The sequence below is a fragment of the Sphaeramia orbicularis genome, chromosome 18 (assembly GCF_902148855.1).
Source record: "Sphaeramia orbicularis chromosome 18, fSphaOr1.1, whole genome shotgun sequence".
In the NCBI taxonomy this organism is placed as follows: Eukaryota; Metazoa; Chordata; class Actinopteri; order Kurtiformes; family Apogonidae; genus Sphaeramia; species Sphaeramia orbicularis.
The window spans coordinates 33,498,236-33,516,694 of NC_043974.1; the positions used below are offsets into that span (position 1 = coordinate 33,498,236).

The 18,459-nt window shown below is 34.6% G+C and overlaps 1 protein-coding gene across 3 annotated transcripts; it reads left to right on the forward strand.

The window, feature by feature from the left end:
- The first annotated feature begins 4,231 nt into the window (after positions 1-4,231).
- On the forward strand, positions 4,232-15,905 carry slc16a13 (solute carrier family 16 member 13). Of its 3 annotated transcripts, none has more exons than XM_030162011.1 (7): positions 4,232-4,361; positions 4,665-4,837; positions 8,729-8,956; positions 10,855-10,998; positions 11,806-12,062; positions 13,520-14,051; positions 14,986-15,905. In XM_030162011.1, the coding sequence occupies exons 3-7, from the start codon at positions 8,731-8,733 to the stop codon at positions 15,216-15,218; spliced, it is 1,392 nt and encodes a 463-aa protein (XP_030017871.1). In that variant the 5' UTR covers positions 4,232-4,361; positions 4,665-4,837; positions 8,729-8,730; the 3' UTR covers positions 15,219-15,905. The 3 variants fall into 3 exon arrangements, with proteins under 3 accessions (XP_030017871.1, XP_030017870.1, XP_030017872.1); XM_030162010.1 differs by having other exon boundaries at positions 4,246-4,361; positions 4,642-4,837; XM_030162012.1 differs by lacking the exons at positions 4,232-4,361; positions 4,665-4,837 and having other exon boundaries at positions 8,624-8,956.
- Positions 15,906-18,459: the final 2,554 nt, after the last annotated feature.

An 18,459-nucleotide genomic window follows, 5' to 3' on the forward strand; every position in this document is an offset into this window, starting at 1 on the left:
AAACTGAACTAAATGTGGTGTAAAGGTTAAAATTTATCCTATCTTATCTTGTCCTTTCTAAAAAAAATTAATAGAGCGTCACATTAATGACTAAAAAAATGCATTATTATAAATAGAATAATATATAATTAAAAAAAACATGAGTCACAGTAGTTAATTGAATGTATGAATCTGGATAAAATAGAGAGGAACTAAGAAACTGTTTTACTAAATGAGTGACTGAAAAGATGATGCAGATGTCAGTGTAATGATAAACACTAGATTATACAATCTCTCAATTAATAAAGAATTGTAAAAAAAAAAAAAAAAGACGTTGACCTTTGACCACTAAATCCGTATTAGTTCATCATTGTCCAAATAAATGTCAAATTAGAAAATTCCTATAAGGTATCACTGGGAAAGAAACCATAGATTTTATTTAATTAGTGAACCCTAATTGTGATTGCCATTGTGGTTTGGAAGTGACCATATATGGACAAAAGGGGCGGAGTTGCAATAAGGCAAAGGGTCACAGGCGAGCTAATGCTACATGCTAGCTTACAAGCATTTACATTACAATGTCACTTTATGGTCTTCAAATAATAGGAATATTAACATCCACACAGCTACAGTTGAGTGGTCATTCAGGAATGAAACATGTTTTATTAAATAAACAGAAGCTCAGAAAGCCGATCACACCTGTCAGTCAAATCTCCCATTCCTTTTTGAGCTGATATATGAAGGGTATGTTTATGTATGTTTATGTGTAAATCTTTATATAGACATCTACTCTCACTTGTAATTATTGTACATTCATTATGTTCTTTCGTGTTTTTTCCTTTTTGTGCGTGTGCAAAATAAATGGTCAATTAATCAACCAATCAATCAATTAAAGCCTGTATTCACCTGGAAATTATTATGTATGGAGGAAAAATATACAGATGGACCTGATCACTAATTAGACGACTAGAATAAAAGGAACAAAACCCGAAATGACTCATTGGAAATGACCCGGGGCTGTTTGGAGCAGCACCTAGTGGTCGTCAGCAGTATTACAATTTAAGTGTCTGAGTGAACATAAGGGCCAAAAGTAAACATGTTCCCTGGACGTCACAGCATCCATGACCTTTGACCTTTGATCATCCAAATCATATCAGATAAACCTCAGAAATTACAGTTTAAAGGCAGAATTGTTCTGGAATCATTCAGGTTTCATTTGTTTTATTTTAACTCTTCATTAAGTGATTTTTTTGTCCATCTTTTAATTATTCTCGGAGCAAATTAAAACTGTGCAGTTTCCATTGTGCATTGGTGTTTATTCCAGTTCAATGTTTATTTGGTTTTGTTAATTTAGTCTTTTTTTAATTGCTATTTATTATTATTTCCATTGTTAATCACTTATATATCCTTATTACGACACCTATTACCATATTATTATTTTTTTTTTTTTTTTTTTTTAACTTATTTTATTTACTACTACTATTGTTATTATTTTTTTTTATAATTATTTATTATTGCTGTATTATTTGTTACTACTAGTACTTCTAATGTGTAATTGGAATCTTGAATTTCCCCTTATTGGACAAACAAGGACATATCTTATCTTATCTTATCTTATCTTATCTTATCTTATCTTATCTTAATTGCCTGTTTTTATTGCTGTTTTTATTATTCATTATAGTTATTGTCATGCTTTTTTTCCTTTTTTATTTTCCAATACATCTTTTACCTATATATTCAGTGTTGTGCTGTAAATGGAACCTTAATTTCTTGGAGTGATCAGTAAAGCTCTATCTAATCTAATCTAATCTAATCTAATCTAATCTAAAGCTTCTTTTTATTGACTTAAACATACTTACATACTTTTTATACCCATGTGGCTGTCAGGCCTCGATATAGTCCCAGTTCTGTCCAAAAAGAGTTTAATTCCCTCTACATAAACCTCCTGAAAACTCCATTTCTACTCTTAAATCCTTCCTTCAAATGTGGAAAACATTTACAAGTAGATGGAAAGTCGTGACCCCAGTCTGTGCAGATCCCGAGGCCTCTCACCGTGACCTACAAACCTCTGAAATATTTCCAGTCATTTGACACTTTCAGACCTAGTTTTGGACTCCCTCTAGTGTCCATTTATCTCATGATGCTGCGCATGGTCTGAATAGTTACTGAGCTGTTGAACAAGTTTTAATTAAAGTCATTTGGGTGTGGTGTGGTTGTCGTATTAAATTCATGGTTACACAAGGTTTACGAGTGAATGGTTTCCTCTGGTTGTTTCAGTTTGGGGATTTTGCCAGGATATGTTGTCCAGAAAATAAAGTAAGTGAGAAAGAAAGAAAGAAAGTAAGTAAGTATGTTTATCTATTTATGAGTATATTTGATGGTTTAACCTGTTTTAGCAGCAAATTTTGAGTAATTTACCTAAACCTATCTGTCCCTCTTTAAATATTTTCTATCATTAATGACAATAAACAGCACAAAATGACCTTCTCTTGATATATTTTCAATGCTAAGCTGATTCTAACCTGAATATTTGAAAACTCTACTTAATTTTTGCCCACCTCTGCTCTGTACACATGATAATTAAATGTCCGAACAGTTCAAGGCAGATACGAAATGATTTCTTGTGCGTGAAAGGGAATGATCCTGCAGCAAAAATGACATCCGTAGTGTAGAACAAGGAAGCAGGAAAAGATTTTTTTATATAACAAGTGCATGAGCAACAAGTTACTGCTGAAACTGAGCTTAAAGTAACTTAAAACCTTTAGAAGTGAGAATAAAACCTGTTGAAATAGCACCGTTAACATGAAAATGTGAAAATGAAGACCCTCACTAATGAATGGTATTGTGTTTTTATGTTTTATTTAATATTTGATGTAACTTTTCATTTCTAAAATAACCAATGAATTGAAACCCAGCCTTGCTAGAGCTTTAGTCCAGTTAAACAGAAATTAATTAATAATACAAGCAATAAGATCAAAACCTGGCAATGATAAATGTATATTATTAACTCTGCATTCTTTACTTCTCCTACAACTTCTTTCTTTCTGCACAAAACCTTTTGTCCTCATTAAATCATAAAAAAAAAACAAGACACTCATCAGTCAAAGCCAAATCTCAACAGTGGACCAAACCTTTTCACTTAATTTATTCTTCGAAACATCTATAAATCAACAAGTCAGGTATATTTGGCAACTTTTAGTAAAAGTTATGAGCTTGGACGCTGCTAATTAGGAAAGTTGTGGCCATTAGCCAAATAATCCGAAGGATGTAAATTGTACTAAAAAAAAAAAAAAAAAACCCTCTGTGATGCAGAGAAAACTAGAAGCACTCGGAGAGCGCAGACCTCCGCCAAGGCTGATCAGTGGGCCCCCCCACCCCCGATCACCACCAAAATTTAATCATTTCTTCCTTATCCCATTTTCAACAAACCCTGAAAATTTCATCAAAATCTGTCCATAACTTTTTGAGTTATGTTGCACACTAACGGACAGACAAACAAACCCTGGCAAAAACATAACCTCCTTGGCGGAGGTAAAAATACCAAAGAAGAAGTAAAGATGCTTTGCTACTGATTCTGAAATGTACTTTAACAGAAAAACTAAAACTTTGGACTTTCTCATCTTTGGGCTTTCGTGTTGTTGTTCATATCAATATTGAATTAAAATAAAATATATACAGTTTATCTATAGCAAACACTAAATCGTTAAATCAGAGGATACAACTGTTTTTTGTTTTCTGTCTCTTACATTTTTTTTTTTTTTAACATTTTCTTTTACTTCATTGTATCCAGATTTTTGATTATTTTTGTCTGATATAATTTTTTGTTTTGATGTTTTTACATCATCTACATCCCGTTACATCTTTTATATTATTTTGGACCTCCTTTTATTGTTATTTTGTCTTGTTCTGACTATGGTCAACAGATTGTTTTTTTGTTGTTGTTTTGTTGTTGTTGTTTTTTTTACCTTTTTCATGATTTTTGTGTTATGTCATCTTTTATTTTTTGTAAATCAGCTCTTACATCATTAAATCAAGATGAACAAAAGAAGAAATAACTGGTTTGATTTTGTATTATATATTTTACCCCTTTATTGTGTTTTTATATTTTAGTTACCCTTGTTGTTCATTCTTTTACTTTATTCTTGTAGCTTTTATTTATTTTGTCGTATTATGTCTTTTTTTCTATTATTTTAATTCAATGTTATTATTATCATTATCATCATGCTCTGGTGAACTGCTGCTCCTCCGTGATCTGCGCCTGCGCAGTAGGCTCAGTGTAGATGAACTTTTGCCCCGGTCTCCGAGAACCGGGGCCGCTGTCATCCGCCGTCTACCGCCTTCCAAAGCTCTGAACACCATGTGCTGCTCCACGTAGACCCGAGGTGAGTCCATAACACTTCTATCAGCCGGTGAACCGTTAAAATACCACAGTTTGGTTAAAAGAACCGCCTGTTTTAATCATGTTTTCACTTTGTCTTTATGAAACTGTTAATTTTTCACACATGAATTAACGTTTTACTGCAACGACCACAACGCAAACGCTTTGATGTCATGTACACAGACGCTGTTCTCCGTTCTCTGTTGATATTCGTTAAAATAATCGGTAAAATGTTAGATATGTGCGGCCTTTCGCATATAATGTCCCAGTTTCTGTCATTACAGCTGTGCTCGGCTCCATTGCGCAGGCGCAGTACGCAGCCGACGCCAGGTTCCAGACGGAGCGCGGGCACAACCCTTTGGTGCGCGCTCCCGCCTCTTCGCCTGTCCGGGACCGGTCCGTACAGGTGTGTGGATCCGGGTCAGGTTCTGGGCGGACTGGAGACCATGAGTCCAACTAGGCGGATAAGGGGTTAGACTGGTAAGAGACACGGAAGGGTTAATGCTAATATCATGTATTCTATGCTAGTTTTCACAACATTGAATCAGAATAATGACAATTATTTAACAATGATTGAACACAATTAGGACTAAATCACAGTCAGGCTCTACAGGTGTGTTTCATCTTGTTTTGTCATTTATGTTGTTTTCATCTCATTTTGTTATTCACATTTTAGCCTAATTTTTATATAATTTTAGTCTCATTTTGTCTAATACAATTTTTTTCTCTTATCTTTGCATTGTTTTTGTCTCATTCCATGTTTTATGTTGTTTTTTGCTCATAAGATCTATTATGTTATTTTTAATTCATTTTCTCATTTACGGTTTCATCAATTTTTTTTTTTTTTTTTGTTATTTTTGTCTGATTTTGTCTAATATGAGATTTTCTTTTCATCTTTCAGTGTTTTTGTGTCATTGTCTTTTATTTTAATTTCTTTTTTCTGTCTTTTATGACATTTTCTTCTAATTTTTCTTCTCATTTTTACTTTATGTTGGTTTTGTCTCATTTTTATGTTTTTTATTATTTCATGTGACTGTCTTGAAACAACATTTTTGTCTCATTCTTTGAAATAATTTTCAGCTCTTTTTGTCTTTTCCATCATTTTTGTCTCATTTCGCCTTTTATGTCATTTTCAATTTATTTCATTTCTATGTCATTTTCATGTCGTTACATCTTTTGTCTTATTTTTCTTTTGTCTTTTACACAGTTTCCTTTTCTTGCATCTTTATGAAAAATTGTAAACCAAGTTATCATCTGCTTTCTTCAACTTTTCACTCAGGACCAAAAATCAGCTTTAAAGAAATAGTGATTTAACATTTATTGTGATAAGTTTACACATCAACTTGTATGAAGACATGTATCACAATAACATTTTTTGCTGCTGAGATCAGTGTCATGAAAAGAAAATATAAGACAGTTTTAATGGTCACAAACCAGCTTTTATTGAAATATAAATCAAGTCTTACAACATCTTCTGGTTTGTTTTATGAGAATATAATGACCTACATATGCATTTTACTACATAACAAAATACAACTTGAATGTACAGGAAATATGTGTGACCTTTATATATTATGAATTTGTGCACTAAATCGCATATTTACTGCACTAATAATATGCTATTTTAGACCAAAACATGTCAAACGTTTGATAATGTTTGGCTAAATACTGACTTTTACTGCAGAAGCCATTTAGTTCTTTTTTTTTTTTTTTTTAAATACATATTTAATACATGTTTCCTGTTCTTTCTTGTTGTTGATTGAGTGATTGAGAAATAAATGACATACTTAACTCACTGTCAATCTAAAGTTGTAGACAACCTCGATTAGTCCAAATGTGTCTGTATTTTTATTTTCAGTAAATAATATTTCTGTGAAAAATGGTCTCAGTAGAGCTTCAAACTGTGGACACAGCTGAAGAGCTATAAATATATTGATCATTAAACTGATTTGGTGTCAAATAAAACCTTGTTTGTTCAGGTTTTCATCCTCAGATAGTTGCTTTCTTTGCCTCTAGTAAATTATTGTGTGTTTCAGAGGGTGTTGCAGGGTGCAAATTCCTGTAATTCCTACATGAACAGCATTAGGTTAGAAGTGGATTAGTCAGTCAGTCGTCTTACTTCAGTTCACTATAACTACCTCAGTTTAACCTGCTGTAAATACACAAGAGAAGGAAAAAATCCAATCAGACGCACAGATATTTCACTGATTAACACATTATCAATTTGATCTGAGAAGTTCATAGCTACAGCATAACAAAACCGGACAATATTTAGTTTGGTTTCACAGAAAACCAGCCACATTAGAGTGAACACGCTGAATTTATCGAGCACTGGTTTGTAAATAACACAACAAAAAGCAGAAGTTGGAAGTGTGATGAAGCAGATGATCGAAAGTCAATGAAATAATGGTTTCATTTCTAATGTTGAGAGTGGTTTGTGTCAGTGGAGGAACGGAACATGACATTACCAAAAATCACATGATCACATTTTCATCAATAACCCAACAAAACTGGTGGAGGACTCGCATTTCAACAACAAGCTCAGTAAGAAGTATGTTGGAGTATTTTATTCAGCATATTCTTCTTGTAGTTATGGTTGTTTTTTAGTTTATTTTTTTCTTTCACTTTTTTGTTTAAATCTTTTTCTGTGACTGGAGTCTTATCATGTCTCCACACTGACATACATATTTTTCGTAACAGATATTTTCTTTCTCCATTTTACTAAATATCTCTACACAGTAACACAAAATTAATTCCAAACTGGTCCAAAGTCTCAGACAAACCATAGTTATTGTTGTCCAACCTGTGAACACTATGGATAATACTAGACACAGAGTCTTTAATCCAGGATTCGAATTATATTTTTTCCTCTAAGGGGGTCTCTATCTCCAAAAAAAAAAAAAAAAAGTTTTGCAAGTAGCCTAAATATAATTATACCGACAACTATTAAATTTGGATTTTATAACAAATATGAATTTCTGGTATATGGTTAACATCAAAATAGCTCTTTCCAGCATTAAAATTAAATACAACCAAAGTATTACCCAAAGGTTTTTATAATGTTTTATAACATAACCAACAACATTTATTTATTTTTTTAACAAACCTACACTGTTAGGTCATATAAAGAACCAAGTCCAATCCAATCCAGTATTTGTGGTATGTTATACCTCTTATAAAAAATTAAAAAAAAACTTTTAAAATAAGATTTTAGATATAAAAAAAAGAATAATCAAGCAATTGGGTAACTTAGATTTTACATAGAAAAAAATCAGGTAAGAACTAAAACTTTTATTCTTTGGGCTCTACATTCAGTGTCCATTCAGCTTTCATTCAGCATTCACTCTACATTCAGCTTCACTGCAGGCTGAGTTGTTGTTGAGACTAATTTATTTGAGTTTAGAGAAAACCAGGCACGTTTATATTAGAAGGATGCATTATTTATTTATTTTTCAGATATTTCACTTGATTGTTAATAGTAAAAGATAGTCATAACAAAGCTGATAATTAAGAGAAAATGCTTTAATTTATTTCAGGAAGTTCTTTTATTTTGAAGTCTGTCAAAACAGGAAGTACCTTTAGATTGTGTTGATAAAAAGAAAAAACTTTACATTCAAGATGTGGAGAGCTAGTTACCTGTTCTGTAAGCTGCAGCATGTTTTGTAAATGCTCAGTTTGAGAAGAACCACACTGATGACTCGTGTGAAAACTGGATCAGCCCGATCAGAGTCAACATTTGTGTTTTCTTTTTGTAGTCTTTTATGTCTCATTCATAAATTTGTTAAAAGTTTTTTTTTCTTACTGCTGGGAAAAGCTTCCTGCACACTTCTGTAAAACAACAAAAAAATTATGTTGTCGTATTAGATGCATCTTTTATACCAATATTGTCTTGTTTTGACTTTTACATCATTTAGCATTTAATCAAAACAAACCAAATTAGCAAAGTACACTATAAAATCAGTTTTATTTTCATTTATCATGTACATTTTGCAGCTAAACAGATCAATTACAGACTGTTTTTCTTATTCTTTATTTGTTTTGTTTCACACAATTCTGCACGTTTTTTTTTTTTACTTGTATTCCATTCTTAGTTTTGCAGACATCATTTCGTATCTGAAACATATCAGGAACTCTTCTCAGCTGTTTGTCACTTCTCACCGTTATCTTTTCCCAAATGAAGGTCAACTAGTTAAACAGTCTGGTCATATTACTTGGCAGAAAAAGGCAAATTTACTCTCCTGTGTGAAGTTAATGATTACATCTGTTGACAACCACACAAATGATCTTGTGGACTGAGTCTCCTTTCCTTGAACCTCCTCACTTTGCTCTGATTCACGCTGACTTTGTGTTTTATCACTGACTCTGTTTCAGACATGACCACCCTGAAGGCCAAAGCACAGACCCGGGATGGGTCCGAGGGTCCCGATGGGGGCTGGGGGTGGGTTCTGGTCGGGGCCCTGTTCGTCAGCAGCAGCCTGGTCTTTGGCCTCATGCGGAGTCTGGGGATCTTCTTCGTGGAGTTTGTTCAGTATTTTGGGGAAAGCGCTCAGGCCATTTCCTGGATCTCGTCCACGGGCCTCGCAGCTCAGCAGTTCTTCAGTGAGTCCATATTTGTTCTCAAGTGTTTAATAACCCCTGGAGATCTAATCGTATCTGTATGCTTTAAAAAGTCCAGTAAAGAGGAGTTTCTAAGCGCTACAGTGATATCAGTCCTATCTTATTTGAACATTATCAGTGTTCAAATAAGAGTCGTAAACATGGAAACTCCATCACATTCTGCAGCATTGATTTGTCCTAGTTTCTTTCTTTTAGGCAATAAATTGTTGTAATTTGATTGATAAAAGTTAGATGAAGACAGTACTATTTCTTTTTTTTTTTTTTTTAACTTTATTGCTGTTAGAAAACTTGCAGGCAATTATATAACCACAATAAAGGAAATAAAAGAAAGACACAAACAATCAGTGTTCCCACACGTCCTGGAAAACCTGGAAAATAATTGACCAATTTTCCAGTTTTGGAAAACATATGGAAGATGAGAAAAAAGGTCAGATGTCTTGGAAACGGTTAAGTTATCCTGGAAAATTATTTATCCTCCCCCTGCCTTCTTACCTTGTGTGTCTAAACTGAGATGAAACAAAGGAAATTTTTTTTCAGTGATTTATTGAAAATATACAAATATTTTTAGAGGAAGTACAGGAGAGAAAGTAAGAGAGAAGAGGAAGTTGAGGGCTGCACGATATTAGAAAAAAACTGACATTGCATTTTTTTTTTTAACCCTGCGATATACAGGGGTTGGACAAAATAATGGAAACAGCTTAAAAAATCAACAAAATATAATTTAATATGGTGTAGGTCCGCCTTTTGCGGCAATTACAGCCTCAATTCTCCGAGGTATTGATTCATACAACTTGTGAATTGTTTCCAAAGGAATTTTAAGCCATTCTTCAGTTAGAATACCCTCCAACTCTTTTAGAGACGATGGCGGTGGAAATCGACGTCTTACTTGAATCTCTAAAACTGACCATAAATGCTCAATAATGTTGAGGTCTGGGGACTATGCCGGCCATACGAGATGCTCAACTTCATTAGAATGTTCCTCATGCCATTCTTTAACAATTCTAGCTGTATGGATTGGGGCATTATCATCTTGAGGTGAACGTGTTTCCATTATTTTGTCCAACCCCTGTATATTGTGATATGAAAAACTACTCGGGAGGATACAATAGCTGTGTGGTGCCGATGTAAATGGTCAAACAGATTAGTTGTGTTTCATCTCGTGGCGACACAGAACATGTGCTTCAGTATCATCCTTTTTGTAGCTGAAATAATTCCAGATAACTGAAGTTGCTTTTCTTTTTGGCACCAAGTCTTTGTTTTCAGTGATTTTCTCTTGTTCGTTGCTCATTTTTCAATGTTGTTACCAGCGACTCACTCCATGTGCAGAGGCGTAGTCCGCTTCGGCAAACTGATTAAGAAGGATTGTGATTGGTGGATCGCTGTGTGTGGTGTGAGTCAGGTACCCGGGTTGAAATTAGATGAGAACACATTGAGCTCATTTGCCTCCTACATTGCATGACCTGCGATGTGACTATTGCGCACATGTACATTGCCATGATGGTGAAAGGTTAAAGGTTAAGTAACTTTATCATCCCTGTAGTGTCTGCATTTTACTCTGAATACACACAGTACCTAGCATCAGCATTAGCATGTAGCTGCCACTGAAGGCGCTCAGGGACGAACTCCATCCAGATCTTCATCAGTACATGTTCAAGGACACTATCAGGAGAATAAACTTACATATACCTGTTTTTGATGGTGGGAGGAATTGGAGCTACTCAGAGAAAACAGGAAGCACTGAAAATCTAACTGTCTAGCTGTGAGGTGGAAGTGTAAACCACAACTAGAAACCTGAAACTCACCATGTTGCCTTTGCCTCTGGTTTGACTGCAGATCATTTGTAAAACCCAGACTGACGGTGAGGTGTGTTTCCGTTGCAGGTCCTCTGGGGGCAGCGTTGTGTAATGCCTACGACGCCCGGGCGGTGGTGATGACGGGCGGTTTCCTGGCTGGACTCGGCTTCATTCTGGCGTCTCAGGCCACATGTCTTGTCCACCTCTACCTCACCATGGGAGTCATTTCAGGTAAAAACTGCTGAGATTCATAAAAGTTCATTATCCTGATGAGAAACATCACGTGTCTAGTAAATAATCAGATTTAAACAGATCAGTTATTCATTGATCAAAGAGAATAAAAAGTGAGAATTAATATATGTAATATATTTTTTTAAATTTAGTCCATCACTTTTCTTTTAATTTTAGAGTTTTAGTTAGTTTTGCAAATGTACAAATTTGACCTTTATTTTTAGATTTTAGTGTTACTTTTACTTTTTCAGATTTCATAATTAATATAATTTTAATGTATGATTCGCAAAACCATTATGTATGAAAATTGCATATGTTGCAAAGCAGGTAAAAAATGATTTCAAGCACAATTCTGTTTCATTTCAGTTTGTGTTGATAACTGAAGATCTTTTGTTGTTTTTATGTCACCTTTTAGTTAAATTATTTTTCATTGTTGGTCTTAGTTTTTCTAAGTCCAACATGTGAATTTATGACTATTACCTTTAATAATGTATTAAAAAGAGCGTTTCAACATTAATAACCTAAAGTGCAAGGAACTCGCAATGTTTCTTATTAAGTTAAATAAAATATCTCCAAGATGTTCTATAAAGTATGTACAGTTAATGCTTAAATTTGTAACAAAATTTGATCTAAGCTAAGCAGCAGGTTATGGTGAAAACAACTGATTAAATATAAGATAAAAACATCCAAATGATACAGAAAAATGTAAGGATGCTGAATATCAGATCAGGTCATCTCCTGAGCTGACATTCTGTGGGTCTGTAGTTTAAGTGGAAGTCCCCCCCCACCCCCCCACCCCGTCCTCAGGTTTGGGCTGGGGTCTCATTTTCACCCCCATGGTTGCCACTGTCATGGCCCACTTCACTCGCCGGCGAACCCTGGCACTGGGACTGGCCTTCTCCAGCATCGGCCTGTCGTCTTTTGCCTTCAACCCTCTGTTCCAGCTGCTAGTTGAGATGTACGCCTGGAGGGGGGCCTTGCTCATCCTGGGGGGGCTCAGTCTCAACATCATACCCTGTGGCGCTCTGATCCGTCCTCGGAAACGCTCTGAAAATCCAGCAAAGGTGGGACGTTTTACAGGCAGGTTTAGACGTGGTTATACGTCTCATATAATAATGTTTATTCAAGTGTGATATTACTGCAAATAATGACATATGTGAAGTATTTATCTACTTAAATGTATTTATACTTAGCAGCAGTAAAGCCTAAAGAATCAAAATCACTGACTCGTTCATTTTCATATTTGTTCCATGAAGTTATATTGAATTATTCCCAATAATTTATTCTTTTTATTCAATATCTTTTCTTTTGGTCATTGCTCCCAGTAGTTTATGTTTATGTTAAAGTGTTCGTCCAATCATATTTCACCATCATGTGTTGCCGGGTAAAATAAATTGCCCTCAAGGCTCAGAATCAACAGTGCAACATCTGGAGCAAAAAAATAAATGAAGTTAATATGGTAATTTAACCAATCAGATTTCAAGTGGCCACATGGGGGCGATCTAGCAGGTGTGCAATTACATGGTCATTTTCCCGTCATTTGATTGGACGGTCAAAGAATATAGCAGCTTCAAACCACATCTGTAGTTGTAGGATAAAACATTAGTTTAGATTAGGTTCAGATTTAATATTTGTTTTCAACCTACAATGGTCGACATAAGAAGAAATGGATTGGGTTCAGACTAAAATATAAGCGGTAGTTTTGTTGAGTATGATGTATTTGATGAATATATGTATGTTTTTAAAAAAATTAATTAGACCACCAAAAATTATTAGACCAGCCTTGTTTTCTTCAGTTTCTTGTTGATTTTAATGCCTGGTACAATTAGAGGTACATTTGTTTGGATAAATATAATGATAACAACAATAACTGCTCATAAGAGTTTAATTTCAGAGCTGATATCTATCCATTTTCCATGGTTTTCTTGATAATAACCAAAATCACTTCAGTTCTTACATCAATATCTATGGCATTGTACTGACAAAAACAGTGCTTTTAGGCATTCCATGTTTTCTTTTCTGTCTGTTTTAGTCACATGATACACACAGGAGTTAGTACTGGATTGCAAAACCATTATTTTTGATGACTTTTGATGGTCTAGTAATATTTTCTGCGATTGTACATTTACATGTGTACTAAAAGATTACTACTACCTGTTAAGTATTCTTAAATGTGTACTTTCATAAACTAAAAGTCATACTATGTATTGAACCAGTAAATGTACAAGTACTCTATTACTATTAGTGTTTGTACAACATGAACCCATGACAAATTATCTGGAACACTGAAGCTGCGACAAAGGGGCAATATGTAGTTTTTTTTACTTTCAAATATTTAAAAAATGACCTAAAATTCTCATGAGTATTTAGAATACTGATCAGTGAAGTTCTGCCAAAGATGCCAATGTACTGGACTGTACAGATATGAAGTGGACACTGTATTTATGCGACCACTAGAGGGAGTAGTGAGTCACTCTGCCGGTCTGTGTTGAGATGCAGATGTGTGTTTTGCGTCTTCCAGGTGGACTCAGGGACCAGGTCGTCCTGTTCTTCAGTCCTCCACCGGGTGGCGTCCTACCTGGAGCTGTCTCTGCTCTGTGAGCGTCCTTACCTGACCTACGTCACCGCTGTCAGCCTCCTCAACGTGGGATACTTCGTGCCGTACTTCCACCTGGTGGCCCACAGCCGTCAGGTGGGCTTCTCCGAGTACCAGGCCGCCTTCGTCATGTCAGCCACCGGCGTCACCGACATCCTGGGCCGCGTGGCGTCAGGCTGGTTCTCGGACCTGGGTCGGTTCCGGCTCGTGCACCTGCTGAGCCTGTGGTCGCTGTTGGCCGGGTTCTTCATCATGCTGCTCCCCGTCAGTTCGTTGTCAGGGTCATACCCGGCGCTGATGGCGGTCAGTCTTCTCTACGGGTTCTGCTCCGGAGCGCTGACCTCCGTCGTGTTCTCTGTGGTTCCGATGATCGTGGGTGTAAGCCGCATGATGGGGGCGTTAGGGCTCCTGCAGCTGATCGAGAGCGGGGCTGGGCTCCTGGGAACGCCCCTGTCAGGTACGACCTTTAATATGTTCACACCTTAGTGAATCTCCAACCCCTTTTCCACCAACATTCCCAGGAACTTTCATTACCTGGAATTTATTAACCTGGTAAAAGAATTCCTACTAATCTGTGTGGTTTGCATTTCCACCTCAAAGTTTGGGAAAATTCATTCTAATGGTTGTTTCTTATCAGTGTCTCAAAGTCCTGAATTTCTTTCAAATATGTTCAACAAGGTTCAGGCCGAGCATATTTTCAGAATGGTGGTTGTTCACCTTATAATGTAAATGTGATTGCATCAGACTCATGTCAACAGTCTACGGTCCTGAAGTGGCATCACTGTGTTTATGGAAGTCTGTCACATTTCAGTAACATAAACTCTGATTAAATATGACATGATCACTCAGACTGATCACATATGAATCTGATGTAGGACCAGATTTAAAAGTGTTTCAGTCTTTTCAGACCTTCCTGAAAATCTGATATTGGCAAAAAGTGAGATTTGAGCCACTTTTACCTGCATCAGTTCAATGTTGTTGCAACTTTTATGTTGTTTTCATCTTGTTTTTTCTTAGCATTTTATACTTTACAGATCATTTTAACCCAAAATAACCGTCTTGTTTCATGTCTTAAACTTCACAGGAACAATGATCTTACCGTTACTGATATTAACTTTATTCTCCAGGTTCATGTGTTTGAGTGTTAACACAGACTGCTGCTGAGCTGTTTTTACCTTGTGCAGGAGTATAAGCACTAATTCTGTGAAATATACATAACATACACATGCAAAACATTTAAAATATATTTTTCGTATATTTATATACTTGTCTAGTGTTTTTATATTTTTGTATGACTCGAAGCCAAGGCGATATTTCGTTGAGTCCTGAACGGTAAATGTAAGTGACATATCAAGTCTGAGTGACTGTTTCATTTTTCATTTTTTCCTCAGGACTGCTGAAGGACGTCACCGGCTCCTACGTTGCCTCCTTCGCAGTCGCCGGCTGCTTCGTCGTCCTCGGCTCCTTGACTTTGGCGACTCTGCCGAACTACTTCTCCTGCACGGATCCACCACCACTTCTCAACAAACACCGGGATCCGCAGTCGGAGCTGGGACAGATGAGTAGTTCACCTTCAGACTCTAGTAAGGGGGCGGAAATCGCTCAACTCAACAGTTCACCTTAACCTAAACCTCCATGAGGACGTTGACACAGATCCAGGCCAGTGAGTCCACGTCAGTTACTCAGTACCTGATGTAAAGACTAAACTTTACATTCACCGTGTGCAGAAGGTCAGACTGATGTGACTGATTTACCTGCACATATGAGGAACACCTACATCCTGTAGTTTTATTACATAGGACTCACATCTGTACAAAGAAACTTAAGGCTCTTATTTTAACCCTTTCATACATAGTGGTCACTCCAGTGGACAGCTATTCAGATGCTGTTTTCTTGTATATTCATGGTTTTTGTTGTTTTAATTGCATATCAGCCAACACAGTGGACGCTTGTGCATCATCCCATACATGCCACCTACTGGCCAGTTGTGGAAAGTGCTTTTTTTTTTTTTTTTTTTTTTACTCTTAACCAAGATGGCTGACAGGAAGTCAGAAATGCTGAACATCCCCTGAAGGTCGAAAAATATAGAGGCATCAAGTAACATCTAAGGATTAATATCATTGTTAAAAATTCCAGATATTTATTTTATATCGGAAGACGTTTACAATTAATCGCACGTCCACTAAATTGGATGGCATGCATCACTGGCTGTATTTCAACTGCAATTCATACCAATACTGCAACTTTGCTGTTGTTGATAGATTTCATCTGCAGTAACATGTTTTAGTATAAATCAGTCGGTAGTTGTTATCAGACTGTTTTTTTTTTTTTTTTTTTTTTTAAAAAGGTTGTTTTGTTTCATTTTTATTTTTATTTTGCATATGTCCATAAAGTGAGTAACAACTAATATTCGAATATATTAAAATGTGAGAAAACATCAGATTAGAAGCATTAAAAGTGTTTTTATTTCATAGTTTTCACACAGTATATCACTTTCTGATATTGGTTTGTTAACTACATATTTCTATATTTCAAAAATTATATTCATGGTGTCCAGCTGAGTGGACATTTTTGTAAAAATAGATTCATAAAAAAAAAGAAAAATCAATCACAAGTGGGTTTTTTAATGCCTAAATAGGAATAAAAACACTCAGGAAATAAATCTGGACCAAGGTTCTCATTATTTATACAAAGAAGGGTTAATATAAAAGTAAAACATGGACCCAATTCTGTTTTTTTTATGAGACTTGACTTTAAGCATATCTATAAATGATTATAAACTCCAAAGTTCACAAATGAAGTGTTTTGAGAGCTGGATGATAAGAACAGGTACTGATAAACTCTTCAGATCAGTCGATGTGAATAATTATCAAGATAAATGCCAAATTTCTGTCCAGAGGTTGATTTAAATGATAATTTTTAGTCCTAAGTGAAAAAATTAGGAAGTCAGATGGTTATTTGTGGGATTAAATTATTAGTAAAAGATGCAATAAGATGAAAATTATGTTAAAGATAAAATAAGATGAAAGAAATATGTGGAAACAATTATTTATGCAAAAGACCAGACCAGATGAGAATAAAAGACAAAACAAGTCAAAATACCATGAAAATAATGTAAAAGATGCAACAAGAGGAAAAGAATATAAAAGATGAAAATTACATGAAAAAAGACAAAACGAGATGAAACAAGATGAGTGACGTAAAAGATAAAATAAGATGAAATGACATGAAAAATGGAACAAAAAATGAAAATGGTATAAAAGACAAAACGAGTCAAAATACAATAAAAACAACCTTAGAGATATAAGATGAAAAGAATGTAAAAGATGAAAATTAACAGTGAAAAATGTGACAAGAATGCGATGTAAAAAGATAAATATTACGTGAAAGACGCAACAAGATGAAACGAGGTGAAAACTGTAGGAGATATAAATTTACGGATTTATCGAGATGAAAATGATGTAAAAGAAAATAAGATGAAAAATTTACAGAAAAACTGTAAATTACGTAAAACAAATAAGATAAAAACAGATGTAAAAGATGAAGATGATGAAAATGTACCTGGGGTTTTTGATTTTGTGATTTTATGCTCATGTTTTATGTTTTATTTTTAATGTATTTAAATCGGGTAAATGTTGCCGCAAAAGCCAAAGACAGAAGAAATTTTATATCATAATGACTATAAATATCTGGATATAAACATAGATCCTAATAATGATACTTTTGGTTTTATCAGTGGCCTTCTTTTTCAGGTGATTTAGTCCCTGAATCTTTAAATTATCGTAGGTTTTTTCTGTTATAGTTTTATATCTGTGTTTCATTCAGTCTGTTTTATTTCTGTTGAAGCCAAAATGACGTCAGACTCGGGAATCTCTCTGTCCGTTAAACCTTCATCAGTTATTTGTCTTGTGTTTTTTTCTGATGACAGAGGAGTTGGTTGTCGGACTTTGTACTTAAACCTTAACCCAGTTCTGTCTTTTTGTCCAATGAGCAGCAGGTTTTACTGTTTCACTGTGAAATGTCAGGTTTTAGTTTCATTTAGTTCAGTTAAGCCTTGTTTTAACTGAATATTCCTTTGGATCAAACTGAGTCTTAACATGTTTAGGATTCAACTGGTGAAAAATGGAAGGATAATCTGTGATGCTGAATTCTCAGTCTTGATTAAAAAATTCTGTATTTTGTCTTAATGTGTTTCTAAGTGTTTTAGTTTGTGACAATATTACACAGGTCGATGAAATTTGACTGAAAACACCAGCATTTACTCTGTAAAAACTGAAACTGAGGTGAATTAACACAAATAAATACGACATTTATTTAATAAAACAGACTAAAAGTAGTCTCAGCTAATATTAAATCATTAGTTTTTAAAACAAACTGTAATATTAATTTACATAATTACATGGTAAGAACATTTTCAATTTCTTATGTTGTTGCTATATTTATTAAAGTATTATTACATTTATTTAATTATCATAGTTTACTATATTTCCACACATTTGTTTATTTGTTTTAAATTGATTTACCAAGATGACAGCTACAACAAGATAACAAAATTGGTGTTATTTATATTATTGAATGAATTTAAGTTTCTTCAAAAATGATTAAAATCTGCTATAATTTCTTAACTAAATGAAACTAAAATGTACATTGTCTTTTAAGAAATGTAATATTAGGACATAACATACATTATTTTTGTGAATTATTTTAGTAAATTTAAATTTTTGGACAAATATTTAACAGGTTTGACTCTACTTTCCTTTAAGTTTAGTCAAATATTTAGTTTGCATTAAGTATATTTTGCAACATTTATTTTAATTAATATTTTTTTCTTTATATCTACTCAACAATATCACATATTGCTGTAT

Excerpts from the sequence above, each read along its gene's own strand:
- slc16a13 (XM_030162011.1), top strand. The coding sequence starts at position 8,731 with ATGACCACCCTGAAGGCCAAAGCACAGACCCGGGATGGGTCCGAGGGT. Across the intron at positions 8,957-10,854 it reads CGCAGCTCAGCAGTTCTTCA|GTCCTCTGGGGGCAGCGTTG; the intron begins GTGAGTCCATAT and ends TTTCCGTTGCAG. Across the intron at positions 12,063-13,519 it reads GCTCTGAAAATCCAGCAAAG|GTGGACTCAGGGACCAGGTC; the intron begins GTGGGACGTTTT and ends TGCGTCTTCCAG.